The sequence below is a fragment of the Oxyura jamaicensis genome, chromosome 18, assembly GCF_011077185.1.
Source record: "Oxyura jamaicensis isolate SHBP4307 breed ruddy duck chromosome 18, BPBGC_Ojam_1.0, whole genome shotgun sequence".
NCBI classification, from domain to species: Eukaryota; Metazoa; Chordata; class Aves; order Anseriformes; family Anatidae; genus Oxyura; species Oxyura jamaicensis.
This window is the reverse complement of record NC_048910.1, coordinates 8265597-8283569: the sequence shown is the minus strand read 5'-3', so window position 1 is coordinate 8283569 and position 17973 is coordinate 8265597. Positions and strand designations below refer to the sequence as shown.

Sequence of the window (17973 nt, the reverse complement as noted above, 5' to 3'; positions counted from 1 at the left end):
CAGGAGGATTTATTCACTTCCAAAGGCTCAAACTAACCCATCTGCTGCCATCAGGAAAAAGCATTGAGCCACTTGATCTCTGAACTTCTTCCAGCAGCAGTTTTCCCTTTCTGTGGAAAGCCCTGCATGTGTTTTACCTATTTGTGTTCAGTAGCCCTCCTCCTGCTCCAGTTTATGTTAACACCACGTAACACTAAAACATCTGCTGTTAAAACCCTTGTCAGTAAAGAACAATTTCTAAACAATACATTTGTAGACCTATCTTCCCCTTTGGCTAACTAAAAAGCACACACTGTTCTAATATCCCTAGTAAGTAACAACAGAGGTAAGATAGAACAATTGAGACATTTCATCTCACTCCTGAAGTCTGTGTTTTTTAAATGGTTTTAAACAAAGTACCTATTATAAAGCCATATGAACTCAGCTTTTCCCCTTGGGTCAATACCTCCACACAGTACAAAACCCATCCCCTTCAACCCTGTTTTAACCCATTTGAAAGAAGCTACAGAACCTTTTAAGTGATAAAATAAATTGTTTTGTAAGACCCAAGCAAGAAACTGCTAGCCATTAGAAAAACTTGTGAATGCTTACCCAGGAAGGATGCCCGATATACACATGTAATAGTTTATTAAAAAGATGTAGCATGCATGCTACGTAAGCTGCCAGTCCAGCTCTGCAGCCCAGAGCGTTGCCCCAGACAGAATGAATTTTAATGCTTCGGGCCATTTATGTGCTGAATGTTTCAGTTTATTACCTGTAATGAGGAGGCTTGCTGAACAAGCATTAAGGGAAAGGTAGAAACTGAAAGAAGCTTATCATACTCCAGTCCCCTAAAGCCATAAGTTGTTACGGATTCAAAAACTCACATTTGCTTCTGTGCATAGTGAGGAACAGGAAAAACTGAGTTTAAATACTTTAATCCACACACTTTAGTCTACAGAGAAATACAGTACAAATAACAAGACAACAAAAAGATGCATTAGGAAATTTAGTAACAGAGTCAGTACTGTGAAAAATTTATAGTTGCAAACTTCTATGAAGAATACAGAGCAGATGTTTCTCAAAAGAGCCTTCTGGGAGCTTAAGTCACAAGAAATAGGCCACAATACTATTGACTAAACACAAATGTTTTCTTCAGTTTCACTTGTGTTAAGGTGGAGTGCCACCACAGAACCTGATGGAGCATACAAACAGAACGTGGCCCAATTACTCAAATAATACATATCACCCACATGTAATAATTTGAGTAAACATGTCACTATTTCACATGTCAATGCTAGTATCACCTGCTTCAGAAATAAGGGATTAAGCCAGTAAGAGCACAAACAAAGCAGAGATTTATGTAAAGTTCTGGAATCACACTTTCCGTGTGCCTACACAGCAAATAAAAGACATTTCCCAGCTTTTGTGAGTAGGAGTTGTACAAGAATACCTCCTTATCCTCCCATTTCTACCTGCCTTCCTTTAAAGAAAGAAAAAACTGTATTTGAAAGCATCACGATGCAAAGAAAAAATGTAACAACTTTTGTCTTTAAAAGTTTGCATTGGAGGTTCAATATTATGCTGCCTGGCTATTTCTTTGCAAGTAAGATCTCATGTACTTTACAACTACGAGCATTCAGTTTTGCTCTAAGATTTACTTTTCTGAGAAGAGAGGTGGGAAAGGCGCAAATGGCTTTTGCTGAGGTTGCACACTAAGTAAGACGTATGTTAAACTGCACCACAGGGAAACAACTGTTTTGTCAAGTGCAATGATCCTTCCTGCTTTAGGGCTCTGCAGCAGGGAAAAAAACAAAAACAAAAACAAAAAAAACAACAAACCACCAAATCCCAAATGTAATCTTCCTTGGTTGAAGAAAATGATAAAAATTCTACCTTTTCATCTATTATTTGCATTTCAAGCTCATTTTTTCCCCTTTAGTGCAATTTCAGAATATGCATAAACACATTCAATGCAAATTCCAAGTCACAGCATCACAGTATTTCCAAGCTAAAGAATAACATCTTTTAAAAAACTTTTAACATGCTGGTATTTTCATTTAAGTAGCTATTAATTTAAAGTTACAGCTCTTAAGAGTCACATTTTTACAGTATTCTGATCACTAACTGCTAAATAGAAATAATTAGTATACATATTGAAGTTACAAGCTACAAAAATAAAAATCCGTTCTGTTTAACTATAAAAATCCTATAAAGAGAAGATGGCTGGAGGTACTCTAAGGATTACAATAGTTGGTAGCAGACAAAATGGCTTTTGAGGGATGTAAACTTCAAAGACACAGAATGTAATAAACTCACAATATTACTTCCCACTTACTCTTAAGAAAAAAGTGGTTTATGCTGAAATCTGCAAACAAGTTTCAAATAACCAAATGAATTACATACAACAATAAGAGTATACAGCACAGTAAACAGGGTAGCATTAATGAAAAACAAAGTAAAATTTTGAATACATTCATACTTTCAAACAGTAAAGGCCAGATCCTCAGCTAATGCAAGTCAGCGTAACATCACTAGGTTTAGTTGAGGCATGTGGCTTTACTCCAGCCTGAAGTCTCTCCCTGAGATGCCCAAAACCTGAACTGGGTATTCAGCATTCTTAGTGAGATATTTTGATCTGCTATGCTTTTAGAACTGCAGCCTAAACAACACTGAAATATTGAATGTGTAAATTCTCTCAATCTACCTAATGCTAAATGAAAAAGTGGTCTCTCATTTCATTCCCGTGTTCAAGAAGCAGCTACAGAAAAGTCAGAACATCTTAAAACAAGTGGTTCACATTCAACAGGATCAGTGATGCTACTAGCATTTTTAAATCTCAAGATATCCTAGTCTACTCTTAACCGAGTACAATCTTGTTTCTTTTAAAAAATAAAACTGTTAATACTAGGTATGAAATACAGAACAAAAACGGATTTTCAGTTAGAACACATGCAAAGATTCTTAAGTGTCCTACTCTTATATGTATATTAACCAGTTAGGCTACAGTGCTGCTCTACCAAGTGTTTGTTCCTAAGTAAAAAAGAAGAAGCGTTGTAGCATTGATACTGTTATATTGTTTACAGCTAATGTACAGTGCCTTTTTTTTTTTTTTAAACAGTTCGATACAATAATGTACACTAAAAAGCTGTGAGCATCAGTGCATGTAACATAGACCCAGAAGAAACTGGCAGAACCTAAACCAGAACCTAGAACTACTAGTTCTGAGAACCTGTGGAGAAAGTGGAGATTCCTCCCCAGTGGCAAAAAGCAAAAACTGTACTTTCAAAATAGGTCTGGAGGACAGGGAACACTACACCTGAGGTGCCCGTTCTAATATTTTCCAGGTGTCAGTCTGAGGAAATTATGAAATTAAGGTGACTGAAAAGGGCAAAAAAGGTGGGTTACAAATACGCTGTGTGAAACCATTCCCGTTTGCGTTTCTGACAAACCAGCTAGCATAAAGTATAAAACAAACAGAAGAGAAGCTCACTATCCTGTTTCAGCAGAGCTTCTGACACTGTCCCAATTGATGTTTTTAGCTAAAGTATGCCAGCTAAAAATGAGAGGTTAAAATGACAGAGGGGAAAAAAAGTACTTACTGAATAGTTGCAGATACTGTCAAGACAACATGTACCAGGGAACAAAGTCTCAATCTGATTCAGCTGAAGTTACATTTTTGTGAACTTTTGCTAAAAACATCACCTTAAGACGACAATTTTCTCCAAGTGTGTTCAACCATGGTAGCATTCTCTTGTGCAACCAGGAGAAGCTCAAGTCTGTATTCCAAGAACAGTTCTTAAAGCTTCTAACTACAGTAAACAGTGTTCCAAGTGACTCAGTGCCTAAGAAAAGCAAGACCTGAAAACACAAAACTGTGAGGGGGCAACAAAAAACTGAACATACACAATTATCACGTGCACAAATTAAGCTATACCATCTTTACATTATGAAAATGAAATGCAATTCATAACAGAGCTGAGAAAAATATTCAAATTTGAGCATAACTTCAAATTAAAGTAATTTGAAACAAATCACACAATTGCAGTAGAAAGAAAACAAAGCTGAGTGTGGTTGCCATTCTCCTCAGCTGTTTTTAAAGGTGAAGAATGCACCTTTGGACTTCAGACACCTTTTTAAATAGTCCATACAAGGATAAAGATACAAAAGGCAGGCAGTATTTGAAACAGTTTAACCCTGCTATGAATTGGTCAAAGTAGAGGCTAAAAAAAGTAAAAACAAAGCCTATGACAAAAATCTCTACGCATACGAAAATGCACACACATACCCCCTCTCAATGAACATGTAAACAAACTAGGTTTGAGTAAGGCAGTAAGCTCACGCACAGAAAGACTCTCCAAATAAGTTAAAGTTTGCTGTTTGCATTTCACAGGATTGAGAACCTACAATAAAGGAAATTACCAGCATCTGACCAAACTTTTGTTAAGGTAGCCTATACTGCAATAAAACTTCAAAATAAATTTTGTGAATTCACTTTTGAGCGCTTGACAACTTATATTATTATTCACTCTATACATTTTAAGCAAAGTTACACTGTATGAAGACTGCCAGAAGAAACTATTCATTATTTGTCACTATTTTCCCCAATGTTATTCAGTAAGAGGGCAAAGGAGAATCCTTCCACACAGGACATGAGATCCAGATGCAGAGTACCCTCTTCTGGGGAAAGGACGTACTGCAGTGTTTTCAGGTTTCCGATCTGTTTTCAGAAGAGCTACCTATACAGTAGCTATTTGTACTGGTGCTTTATGCACCTACAACATTAGAAAAACATGTAGCAGTTTTACAGCCACAACACACATGACAACATTAAGCAACTACAGCTATAAGTTAGAGAAGCTCATTTACGTCAGCATTTGCATCTGGGAGCCTGTTGCTCATATATATGAGCTTTCTGAAGTTGGACTAAAAACAACTTAGGACAACTTGCAACATACTGGAAAGGAGGACACATGTAAATCAAAGGATGGCAAAGGATGGCGTGTTGGAAACAGCAAGACTCCCCAGCAGATTCTAGTGCTAACGTCGTATGTTTAAAGAGACCTTTTTTTGCCATGCATATGACAATGATATAATTATAATAGAAGGATGACCACACATCTGCTTAGGAACTCGATACTTACAGAACATTCTCCATACCATAAATACAATTTTACAAGAGGCTTTCCATGCCTAAAATGGCTACACATGCTGCCTACCATTTCCTGCAATCACCAAGAGTCAATTTGTTGAAACAAACTTGTTCACTTCCACATGCAAGACGGGGATGATGATCTGTCCAATATAAAGACCATTTCCCGGGTGTTCTCCCCAAAAAGTGCCCAAATAGAATTTCCCAAAGAGTATTTCACACATTTAAGACTGGATTCCTAACAATCTGCAGTCAGTGTGAGAATCTAGTCTGCACAAACATAGTACAATATCACTGGTACACATTCAGGCAAAACAGATGTGGAAAAGTCAGCTCACCTACTGGAGGAAAAAAAAAACAGCTTGCAAAGTCTTCACATCACATTTTTCAGGACGTTGGGAGTTTAAGTGAACTTCTTAACTGTTAAAATTCTTAAGCTATAAAATAATTTGAATAATCATCTGATCAACTTTAGGTAGTTCTTTAAACTTCATTCTGAATAGTTTACATTAAGTAGAGGAAATACTGCCCTTCATAGCACATACCCTGCTTTTCAAGAGACATGTCAGTTGTTTGTAAACAATAGTTACATGAGAACCATAGCACAGAACTTAAGTATTTTTGGGATGCTAATGTCTGCAAATTATCCAAATAAAAATAAATAACTAGCAAGACTTTTGAAGCTACAATACAAATTGAACCCCCATAACATCAACAACAAAAAAAGTTAGGATACTGGATTTATCTACCATTGCATGTTTTTGCATATTTTAAATACTTTTTATATAGACTTAACTATAAATTTGCCCTCCATATTTACAAACAATAAAATAATTAAGATGAGGTGTGGGAGGCTAATGAATATGAAATTTACAAGTGGCTTCTGTTTTACAGTTCGCTACACTCTGATCACGTATCCAGACAACTATAAATTCACTGGCAATCAGTAGTATTTTAAGATCTAGCATGTACACTTTCTAGAGTGAATACCATCAATTTAAAAATGCTCTCCAAAGAGGATTACAATTGAAGGTTCTAAAAATACTAACATTTCCAAGTCTTAAATAAATTATTTTAAAATATAAATAGTTCCTTTAATGTTACTGCAAACTTTGTTTTATAGATTGCTGAAAAACAGTATCATTTTACAAAACCTAGAAACAGTCTACTTTACCCAATGGTTTTGCTTTCAGTTAGCATAAAAAAAAAAGTGACCGGGGGAGTTTGACAAAAGCAGCAACATTCAAAGCTATGATCAATGTCCCTCAACTTCTTTTATGATCTTAGTTTATGCAATATACATTCACTGTAAATTCTCCTCTTATTCAAGAACCCAATTGGACTTAACTGAATTATTAGTTACAGACTTCAAATCTTAACTCATAGCTCTCAGCTGCTGCAGGCTTAAAATACCTCTATGAGGAAACAAAAAAGGAAGCAGGTTTTTATTTCTGTTAGCCATGAAGATGTTTTTACCTGAGAAGCTTTGAACCTGAGAAGCTTCAGATATGTCAGATTGACTGTTTACAGGTACTGGTGTGTGTGTTCTTAACCTTTAGTATCAGTATAGGCCACTAACCTTTTCCTGGCCCTGTTTTCATATGAGAAATGAAGATTCAGGGCCAAAGTATCTTTGACTCCCCTAAGAGCCAGTCAGAAAACAAATGTTTCCCTTCCCCCCCCCCCCCGCCCCCCCACCATCAAATAATACACGTGAACAAAAGAACTTGCTAACCTCTGCAAACCTAGCTCTCAGCCTCCACAGTTCAAACTGAAACAGTTAACAGACTGACTTGCTATTGATTGTTTCCAGGTAACGACAAAGCAAGATCTTTAACAAGCCTCTTAAAAAAAAGATTTGCCAGCTATCATTAGTTCTTTAAAACCATCCTATACACAGCTAAAACAGACAGCTCCAAGTTTTCTTCCAAGAAGCCTCCTCTAGAACTACAACATGTTGCTATTTACAAAAACTAGAATTAATCTCTCGCTGAACTGAAGCAGTCAGTCACAGGATCATTCAGTGCAAGTCATGGTACAATTACTTTAAAGTTGTATCTTGGGTACTCAGGAATACTCCACCTATAGCTCACAAAGTCACTGAAAAAGTCATTTGCTAACAGACCCTTTCCAGAAACCTTTGGTCCAACACCAACTTTCCTTGCTAGATGCCTTTCCAAGAGCCCCCACATCTCCACCCTCCCAGTCAAACCTACTAGTTATGTACAGCACATACAGGTACACAGAAAAGTTTGTCCTACTCCCAAGAAATGGCAGACAGGACCAGCAGGCTGTTGACAGACAAAAACAGCCCACATTTTACTTGGTCTATTTTTCTGTCCTGGAAGCATTCCTTGGGAAAATAACAGGTGGAAGCAGGCTGAACTCCAACTGTTCCCCTTTTCAAGGGGACTCAAAACTTTTGCATACTATATTGTGTATGTGCAGAAGATCTGATTCCACAATAAGGAAGGGCTTCTCTGTCTGATCCTTCCCTGACAGAGTAACTGGCTCCTCCAGCTAGAAAGGCTGGGAACCACTATCGATCTAAAAGGCAAAGCAGTTGTGGTAATTCAGCTGTGAAAGTTTTCATGAATGTGAAAGCAGGGCTTTTTTCTTGACCCTAGTTCATTTACGAGTATGAACCTTACAGCACAATCCTTGATCTAGGTTGTGTTCTCAGTGTTTTTAATGGGCTGAAGTTCTTCTTTGTGTTACATTACATTCCACAAAATCTATACATCTTCATCTGTCTGTTCTCTCACGTGCTCTTGCTCAGACACGCTGGAGGCGTCGTCATCTGTTTGTTCACCCGAGTGATACAACATCAGTGCATGTGTCTTATGAGTTATGGTAACAGTGCATGGCCCCTGAGCCCATGGCTCTCCATCCACCTGCATTGGCATCTTTGAACTCTTCAAGATCAGCTAGTATTAAACAGAAGAACACACAATCATAGCAGTTCAATGTAGCTCTGAAGATACCTTTTATAACTACAACATACTGATGTTGCACAGCCTGAGACCAGCCAGGGAGAAACTTAGTACATAACTAGTTGTACTCAAAGGTTACCAACCACAGCAGCAGAGGATTTCTAATTATAACGTAATTAAATTTATTATGCATGAGAAGCATCCCGCTCAACTGCAAACTGAAACTTTAGAACATACAGCTGAGTGCTTGAAATTGTATGCTGTGTATTGAAAAAAAATTAGGGAAACAGGTTTATAAAGAGTACTTACCCTTACTGTATGTGCCTGCCCTAGACGAACAGGATTTGCTAGTTTCACCTGAATCTGGGCACAGTGGAAAGAACCATGAACTCCAACAACCTCCAGAAGTCCATCGTCATGTCTATGAATTAAGGAAGCAGACCTCTGAGTGATGTTCATGAACTCTGAAATGCCCATCCAAATATTAGTCTTTTATCTGTTACTATAAAGAAGACAACTGTTAATCTACAAATGTTTGAACTATTTATTTCCTGCTGAATAGTAAGTCACACTGAATAGCAAGTGCAGCTGTACAAAAGCAGGCCAAGTACAGAGCAATGCTCTGGTTGGTACACCCTACACAGTTACTGGCAATCACAGATATATTATTTTCCAAGATTCATAGTGCATATTTAAGGCCTTTGGTGGATTTCCACTTCAGAAATTTGTAAATTTTTCTGTCTTGCTGTCTTTTTAATCAGTTATTAATCCACAGAAAAATCTTTTAATTGCCTTTTTTTAAAAAAATAAAAAATTTGGCAAAGAACTTTGGCCAAATAATTTTTAGAAATTCAGCCTCAAGCATTTTCTAAAGAAGGAAGTCGCAAGAGGGAAAATCTCATGTGCCCAGAATTTAGTACTGCTCCAGCCAACTTACATCCATTTCAGACTATAAAAGAACATGTCTTAATTCAAATTAATATATAGAACAACAATAAGGAAACAAAAAATTGACTTCCGTGATGTAAGTATCTTCTAATTTTTGAAGGCTATTACTAATAGTCTCTTCAACCCTATTGCTTAATCAGGCCAGACATTTTGAGAAGGTCAAACCTGACGCACAGGACGCACTTAGTTCTAGAGTCTAACAAAAAGAATCCTGACTTTCAGACAAGACTTATTATGTAAGCATAGCCTACTGGGGGGAATTGCTTACACTACAAGAACTGTTAAATGGATAAAAAGAGGTACTGCATACCTTGCCAAGGGATAAGGTTCATCACCCATTCCTTCCCAGAGCCTACAGCCACCTCCCCAATATCCAATATTCAGGACAATGATGCCTTCCAAATTGGGCAACTCAATTCTCTCACCATCCAACTCTAGCTTTAAAAGACAAACAGAAGTTAATTATCATGAATGAAATTCAGTACTTCAACATAAGCTAATTATTCTCTTTGTCTAATAGGCCTCCACTTGAAGAAAAAAACATCTGTGAGCAAAATTGGCCCTACACAAATAGAACGTTTTCTTTTCATACTTAAAAAAAATGACTTCTGACTTCACAACCTGTAATCAATTTCTGTTAGTAGAAAAAAGAAAAATGAACTCTCACTTAAGTCTCTAGTACAGGTTTCATCTCAGTATCAGTATTTGAACTCAGAGATCTGAGTCAAGACTGGAAAAGTTTTCAGCAATTTTCAGTAAGCTCGAAGGCATGAATGCCATGAATAAAGCTGCACATAGCAAAGGAGCCTGGAACGTCAAAAAAATTCCACTGAGTCCAGATCTATCCTTACACAAGCATCATATAGATGTAAACTGCATAGTTTTTTTTTTTTCTTTTCCTTCCACAATATAAATTTCTCTATTCCTGACTGTCCAAAGGACAAGCAAGTTAAAAAACTTACCTCAACTTTCTTGTTAAGATCTTTACATTCTTGTACTAAGCAGTCTTTGGTTCCATAAAAAAAATAAACAGCCTGCAAAACAAACAAAAACAAGGGAGAACAGAAAGCCCTGTTAAAAAAGACAATAGATATGAAATATATTTTAAATGCTCATGTATAGTTATGGTATAGTTATCTTCAAAGTTTATAATCTAAAATGCATATGTAATATTTGCACAACGAAGCAGCTGTGCAGAGATCGAATCACTACAGTTCATTAATATCTGAAGACATATTTTGTTTCAGCGTAATGCAGTCCTTGACAAAGAGTCCTAAGGGTTGAAAATTCAAATATAAATTAAGATGAAACTAAGATTTAATTGGAAGAACGTCTGTCACATTATGCAGAAATAAAATCATGCCATGTCTTTAAAAATAGCCTTAAGTCAAGTCAGTGAAAGTGTCACTTTACCAAACATACCTTATTAATAATTCTGCTGGAAAACAGAGAGGGAGTCTTCTCACGATGAGCATGGAAATTTAAAGCCATCAGAGCATCAGGTCCTATAGAAAAGTAGTTGTTCATTGTGAACACCTGTAAGAGAGAATTTCTATTTATGACCTTCTGAAATACTATTATTAAGATTTAAAAGTCACTATGTTTAATGGGAAGCAGGTAACCAGAAAAAATATAAAGCAGGTAAACAGAAAATGATACAGGTATTCCATAGAACCCATATTTATAATCACAAGCCATACCTTTGGTTTCCTTAAATTGTAGTATCCTTTGTTTGTTACCTGAACTTTCCATCTGAAAAAGAACAGCCATTACTTAGACTCTTGACAGACTATTCTCACTTCGTATCAAAGTTGTAGTTAAGAACCTCAAAAGATTCAGATTTAGTTACATATAAAAGAGTTAAGCACTGCAGAAAAACTAAATAAAGACTACTTTTGGACCTCAGTTATTCTGCAGTTCCCTAATCCACTGTGTACTTTACATATACTGCTTTAGAGGCGTCGCAATAGACCTACAGTAATATTTGGTTAAATAGAATTTGTCTTTTCCCTGTTACTTACCTGTCTAGTCTGACTCCATCTGCCTCCATGACATTGCGTAAGATTTGTTCTACAGGGACTTCTCCAGCATAACCTGCACCCCAGCCCAGTGTGTTAGACAGGTCATTACCTGTTCCCAGAGGTAAAATAGCAACTTGTGGAATATAGCGTTCTTGCCCCTAGGATACAGAAACACTGCACATTAGCGCTACTTTTAGCATTCATTTTCTACCTTCTAAAACCCAATGTTCAAATTTGATAAACACTTAATCTTCAGATCAGCTTGTTACATACTGCAGCGATACAGCTGGCAGCACTAGCACAACAGATGGCCCATTTAAGTACTTATGGTAGTGATAATATAAAGAAAGGAAATGTTAAGCCATTGTGAGAAGTAAAAAAAACAAAAACAAAAACAATGCATTACTAATACTGAACAGAGCATCCCCTCAGAAGAACGAAGCTTTGGAACTGGAAGCAGAAGCCTGAACTTCTGATCTGATTTCCTAGTTTTCTACTTGCTGCAACCTAATAGGTATGGGTAAGTTACTAACACTATTTATTATTGCATATACCTCTGGGGAAGTGCTCTGCTATGAATGCTAAGTGACAGAAAGAACACATAAGACTGTGGACCATAACAAGCAACAAAAAGGCTCGTAGAAGTCTGAATTGATGTTATTTCTAAAAAACAAACAAACAAACAAACAAACAAAACCTGATGCTAGAGCATTTCAACTGTGGACAGAAATTCACACACCCGAAGTAAAGTCAGTATCTAAGTTTCAGAATTGCAATATACACGCACAAATTCATCTGTCGTGAACAGATGGAACAGATGATAATCACCTCTGCAGTTCACAGAGCAAGTGTCAGAAACAAACATTCAGAACAGCCACTTTAGCGAAGATCTTTGCTCTCTTTACCACGGAAGCATGAACAATTGTTTCAGAGGTACTATGACCTTTGACACTCAGCTGTAAAAAATACTTGGAAAAAGTGGCATTATAGTTACTACTTTCCAACAAGAGGTTTCTGCCAGGCAACCTGGATTTGAGAGTCAAGATAAATGAAGGGAGCACACAATCTACTGCTGATAATAAAAAGGTTTTGCTGATAATCTTAATGGTATCTATGTAACTCCAATGCCTCGGTTGAATACCAGGTAGCAAAGAACACAAGTTTCATCAACTGTATTGGCTCTGGGGACAATATATTAAGTGTCCAAGGCCAAATAACCACATACCCATATTAGTTAAGCTTTATAGTTCTACTTTGTTCTATTTCTACTTTATTGGTACATAAAGAGTCTCAAAGAAGCTCAGTTTGATTGTGCATGGAGTTGTAATAATGGCCTTCAATGACAACATTTCATGCATTAACATGAAAGCAGCATCAAAAAAATAAAGCTACTAAAAATGCTGCAATTGATTCACAGCCAAAACAGACAAAAAAGAGAGATTGATAAAGGAAGACTTTCTTTTATCACTAGAGAAAAAGATTATTAGGTAAAGTACAAGAGCCCTAGTAGTTACTCTTTACTCTTAATCTTCTCAGTGGTTCTTAGCAGTACCCTGTAAATTGGATCATCTTCCTTTTCAAATCAACACCAAACATACAGCATAATTTTTCTATTTGCTGTTAATGGATGAGTACAGACTGATAGGTTCTTTAGAAAACACCGTAAGTAGTAAAAACACATTACAGCCTTCATTTATGCACTGGCAGTATAACCACTGTAGCTGGCAAAAATTACGAGGTTATTGTAGAAGTGCTTTGGGAGAAATAAACAGAGCAGATTGGCATTACTAATAACGGCTAATAATTACTAATAATGGCTACTGATAGCAAAATAAATCTGTTTAGTCAAAGAGGAAAGAACAACATATAAAATATCCTGCATCTGTTCTTTTCTTGTTCTACAGAAAAGAACAAATTTAAATACATTTTTCATTCTAAAGCTTTGACATATTTTTCTTGAGCTATAGGAAAAGATGCATTATTACAAGATGTGGTTTTGCCCGATATGAATAAGCAATTCTGCAAATATTTCTCTGTAGACTTATTCAGGAAGATGAAAACAATAAATGTGGGTAAAAGATTAAAGTGTAACAATTCAGCAGCTCCAAAACTCATTTCACCATAAGATATCCTTTAATTTAAAGCACAATACCTTTATCTTCATCTCATCAATTGCATCCAGGACCCAGCCTACTGTACCATCCCCACCACAGACAAGAACCCTGACAGCATTGCAAGGCAGCAAGGTACAAAGTTGGAGTGCTTTAGCAGGCGTAGTTTTGCTTAGATCAAAAACCTAGAATAAAGGAAAATAAGGAGTCCCATAGGTTCACAAAACATGACTCATGATTTGCCTCACAGATAAACAACTTCAAGATGTTTATTCTAACGTAAAACAAACATTCTCTATTTATAATATTACATAAGCAATTAAGCTGTTTTGATTTTTATGAGCAGGATTCAGTCACCTGAAGTCACAAAATAGCTCCAGCTGCTTTGCTAGGAATAAAAGCCATTGATAAATCAAGCTGACCAAGTCCTAAGAAAAGTCTGTATCTACTAGCATTTTCATGAGTTTTGTAAAGATGAAAGGCTTCAGATAAAAGTTACTTTAAAATATTCAGGATACAAAGAGGTTTATTTTTTAAAGCCTTACTGGGATGCATTTAAAACAAATGTGTAGTGTTTTCTATTAGTTTGTATTCTAGGATTCAGTTTTAAACTTCAAAGGGAGAATATTAAGGTACAGCCAGGAAATCCAAGGAACAACTAATTGCCTTAACGTCAACATCCTGTGCCATCTCAAGTGGACTTTAAAGGGAAAGCAACAACACAAAACAGCAACTGTGAACACTGACATTTTCACAAGTAAAGTGAGAAATTAAACACACATTCCAAATTAGGATTTAAATATTTCAATTTCTGAAAAAAAGTATATTGTTAAGAAGTATGTGACTATCAAAGCAGAATTACTACATGTATTACTATAAATAGAAAACTGTACAACTATTAAAAGAACCAGAAAAAAAAAAAAAAAAACATGGAAGTGGGGGAATTCTGAATTTTTATTCTCCACATATCCTTATTCTTTCTAAAACAACAAACTGCATGAATTTGTTTCCTTTACTGACCTTCCAGAAGATCCTACTACCATTATGGAAGCAAAGTGATGCTGACTCTAATTTAAACTGTTATTTAGTTATAGTGGCTTTTCACTGTAATTACCTGAACAGGGTTCAGCAGAATTTTAAATTCTCCGAGTAAAATTTCACCCATGTTGTTTCCACTACGAGTATTAGCCAGTACGATTACTGGGATCCAGTGTTTTCTGCCATAAGGTACTATCTGCAAAAAGACGACGTTAAGTCACACAAACACTGCATGTTTGAAAATGTCTAAAGCCTTGCCTCAAAATCAGTTCCCTCCAAATGCTGAAATGAGGAAGTTACCAATTAGTCTGATGTAGTCAAAACAAACAAATACTTTCGACACAAAGGCTGAAGATTTGTTCTACAGTGCTTGGGAGAACAAATACTACTGTGTTATAAACTCATTTTTTGTGATGTAAAAAAAAAACTTCCTACATCTTTATCAAGTTTTCCAGTTTTATTAAAAAACAGAAGCAGACGCCAGACAATACCTTTTAAAAACAAGAAGCAGAAGGCAATTACCTTTTCATAATCAGTTCTTTTGTCTTTACGCAGCTGGTTGACTGTGGACAAGTAGTATGGTGGAATAATTAAGTCTTTGAATTCTCCAAATGTGCATTCCTCTATCTTTAAACAATCTAGCATGCAGTCATCATGTACAGTGCACTGACACCACACACATCTGGAAAAAAGACCCCAAAATCAAGAGAAATCCTCAAATGACACATAAATTTTGCTTATGTATTTTAGAAAGAGAGACTAACTTCTGAGAAGTACTTATGTTTACACGCACTGTTGTAAGTAATATTTTAAGCACATTACAGAGAAACGCATGCATTCTCTGGAAGTTCGAGTGACTGTCTATTGGCTACAGGAAGTTACATAACTTGATCATGTCCTCAAAAGCCTAGAAAAACAGTTGAGTTCTGTAAAATAAAGATACCAGTTTTAAATTAACTCTACTATTTTTAACCTCGAAAAATCAAGTACTACAAATACCGTCTTGCACTGTATGCAGCAGTTACACTGAAAGCTTGTATAAGAAACTGAACTCCTATCCATCCTTAAAAAGCACACACTAGAGTCCAGTTTATTAATTTGAAGTGTTACTAATACCATTAATTGACTTTGGTGATAGATTTCCTAAAAGTGATAATACCCCTTAGGTCTGAAACCTAAAAGGTTACACAGTACTGTGCAAGGCCGATGGGATTTTGCTATGCCAAACTGCTCAGCTTTTTGACCTCCTCTAAAAGCTGCCCTGGCAAACAGACTAGAACAAGAGGGAATACTGCAATGCCTCCTGCCAGCCTCTGCAAAATGTTCATCTTCATTTGCTACATCCAAAGCCTTGGTTTAAGCAGCTGTGAAAGCTATTTTTGGAGTCCTTCTGCTTAATCCAGCACACAACTAGAGAAGTGATACTTGCCCTGTACTGTAGACAATGACTATTGACAGTTATTTTCTGCTTCTTTACTCATTCTTCCTCCTTTTGCATTCAGAATCCTGTTCCTTTCCTGCTCTTATAGCCACACTCCCTCAAGGTTTTGTTTCTGACACTGCTCATGTATGATGGAATTCTACTAACTTACCATGCAACTTCCCAGCATCACACAGAAGCAGAGCAAAAGCAGACATCCTTTGAGAATGCAGAGGTCACACTTTACACAGGATGTGTGCCACGACCTCTGTGTTCTAGCCAAACATGCCACTATGTGCCATGCCGACAATTTTACAAGCAACCTTACTAATGAGCACTTAAATTTCTTAAATTTTTTTTATCATTCTTACTACAAACTGCAACAACGGATTATATGACAGCAACTTTGAAGAACTTCTTATTAGCTTTTTTTGAGCGTCCTTAAAAAGTGAAAAAAAACACCAGTTACAGGAGGGTTGTTTGTTCTCGCTGCACTAAGCAGATGCCGGTTTTGCAGAGATGCATGCACATTTTGGCAATCTGAAGTGTGCACTATGCCACTGAAATTGCTCAAGCAATTCACTGTACAAACGATCTGTGCGTTAGAACCTTTTTAGGACTGTCCCATAAAAACATAAGCTCTCTTAGACATTGCCTTTTAGAGGTAATTATACACTAGCTAGCACATCATTATGGAGAAATGCAAGCAAGAGAACAGGTAGACCGAAGAAGCAATATCCTGCCCTTAATTTATGAGTCAGGTAACCCACAAGCACCCATTTTCATTTTAGGTTCTCTCAAATTGTTTTTGTGGCAATGTGTTCTAAAAATACTGTAGTTAATTAAACATGGATGTAGCATCACACTTCCACATACAAAACCAAACTCCCTTGCAGTACCTGTAGTCGCAGAGCTTGGGCTGTGTGCCACACTGTTGTTTGCATACCACACAGTAGCTGCAGAGTGGGACGTTGCCTCTGATCCAGTGATGCGGCATAGAGCTGCGGGCTCTACCATCACTCCTCATCATTATCTCCTTGCAGAGAAAGTGCTGGTCAGCCTTCTTTAGGCATCCTTCACTGACACGCAGCCCACAGCAGTTGCAGAAAGCACCCCGGAGGATGTGCTGAGCACACACGCAGCAGTAGGAGGGCTGCCCAAAGAGATCGGTGTAGTGCCAGTCGTGCTTGCTCTTGCGAAAGATGTCCCGTATCAGCACCTGCCGCCGGGACCGCTGGAAGCTGCACCACAGGGTGATCAGCACCGGCACGATGACGGAGCACAGCGTCCAAAACACCAAGCTCCAGTCCGCGACGACCGAGGATGAGGAGGAAGCGCTGCTTCTGCCCTCCGTGCCTGCCATTCTTCGTCCTGCTCGGTCTTCCCAGCCTAACCCCTCAAGAAGACAGCCGGGCGAACCCGGGAACGGCTGCCTGGCTCCAGCAGCCAACGAGCAGCTTCATGAAACATCTTCTAACCCCTCCCTAGGCACCTCCGTGCCCTCAGAACCGGCACCCAGCAGAGGGATGCCGCTGCTGGCCTGGTACCAAGGGCTCTGCCGCCGCCCGGCCCCCTCCCGCCCCCAGCACGGAGCCTCCGGGGGGCTCCGGCTCCTACAAGGGTCCCTCAGCGGGGAGGCCCGGCCCCGGGCCGCCCCCCCTCAGGCCGAGGCCATGCGCTGGGGGCCGCCGCCGCCGCCCACCACCACGGACCTCCCTCGCCCCGTGCTCGCTTCCCTCGGCTGCTGGAGACCGCTGCTGGCGGCGGCTCCCCGGGGCCGAGGCCGAAGCCGGGGCCGGGGCCGGGGCCGGGGCCGGGGCCGGGGCCGGGCCGAGGGACACCGCTCAGAGCAGGCGGCCGCCGGGGATGCGCGGGGTGCCGGAAGCGGAAGCGGCGGTTACCAGGCAACGGGCGCCGCCCGGAAATGGGGCCTGGCCGCCACCGGCTTTGTCGCGACTGTCACGACTTGTAGAAAGGGGCGGGACTTGTCGCAAGTGTCCCCTGGACACTGTTTCCCCTTCGCTGAGTTCTGTCCTTTTGTTCGCCGTGTTTGCCCCTTCACTGCCCCACCCGTAGCGGCTCTTTGCTCATAAATTCATTCACGTCTTAGTGCTGGGAAGCTTTCCCTGTAGCAGTTCTAAAAATAAAGTAATAGTTGCTATTATTAGAAACTACATTTTTCTTCTGCTTGAAAAACAAAATGCTTCACAGTGACCTAAATCCATATAGTACACATCACATCTCTTGGACTTTAGACTGTCAGTACCTTAAAACGTGCTGGAAAGTGCATGCACTGCACGGTTTGACAATAATCATGTTTATGTGAACATGAGTTCTGTGACACAATGGGACACGGAACCCAGGAATTGCC

General features: G+C 38.6%; 1 protein-coding gene across 1 annotated transcript; it reads right to left on the bottom strand.

The window, feature by feature from the left end:
• Positions 1–901: 901 nt before the first annotated feature.
• On the bottom strand, positions 902–17390 carry DGKE (diacylglycerol kinase epsilon). Its single transcript, XM_035342088.1, has 11 exons — positions 16502–17390; positions 14705–14864; positions 14259–14378; positions 13186–13329; positions 11034–11191; positions 10713–10764; positions 10435–10548; positions 9975–10046; positions 9323–9450; positions 8374–8485; positions 902–8058 (listed from the first exon to the last, which is right to left on the bottom strand). Exons 1-11 carry the CDS (start codon positions 16963–16965, stop codon positions 7867–7869), a joined length of 1716 nt encoding a protein of 571 aa, XP_035197979.1. The 5' UTR covers positions 16966–17390; the 3' UTR covers positions 902–7866.
• Between the last annotated feature and the right edge of the window lie 583 nt (positions 17391–17973).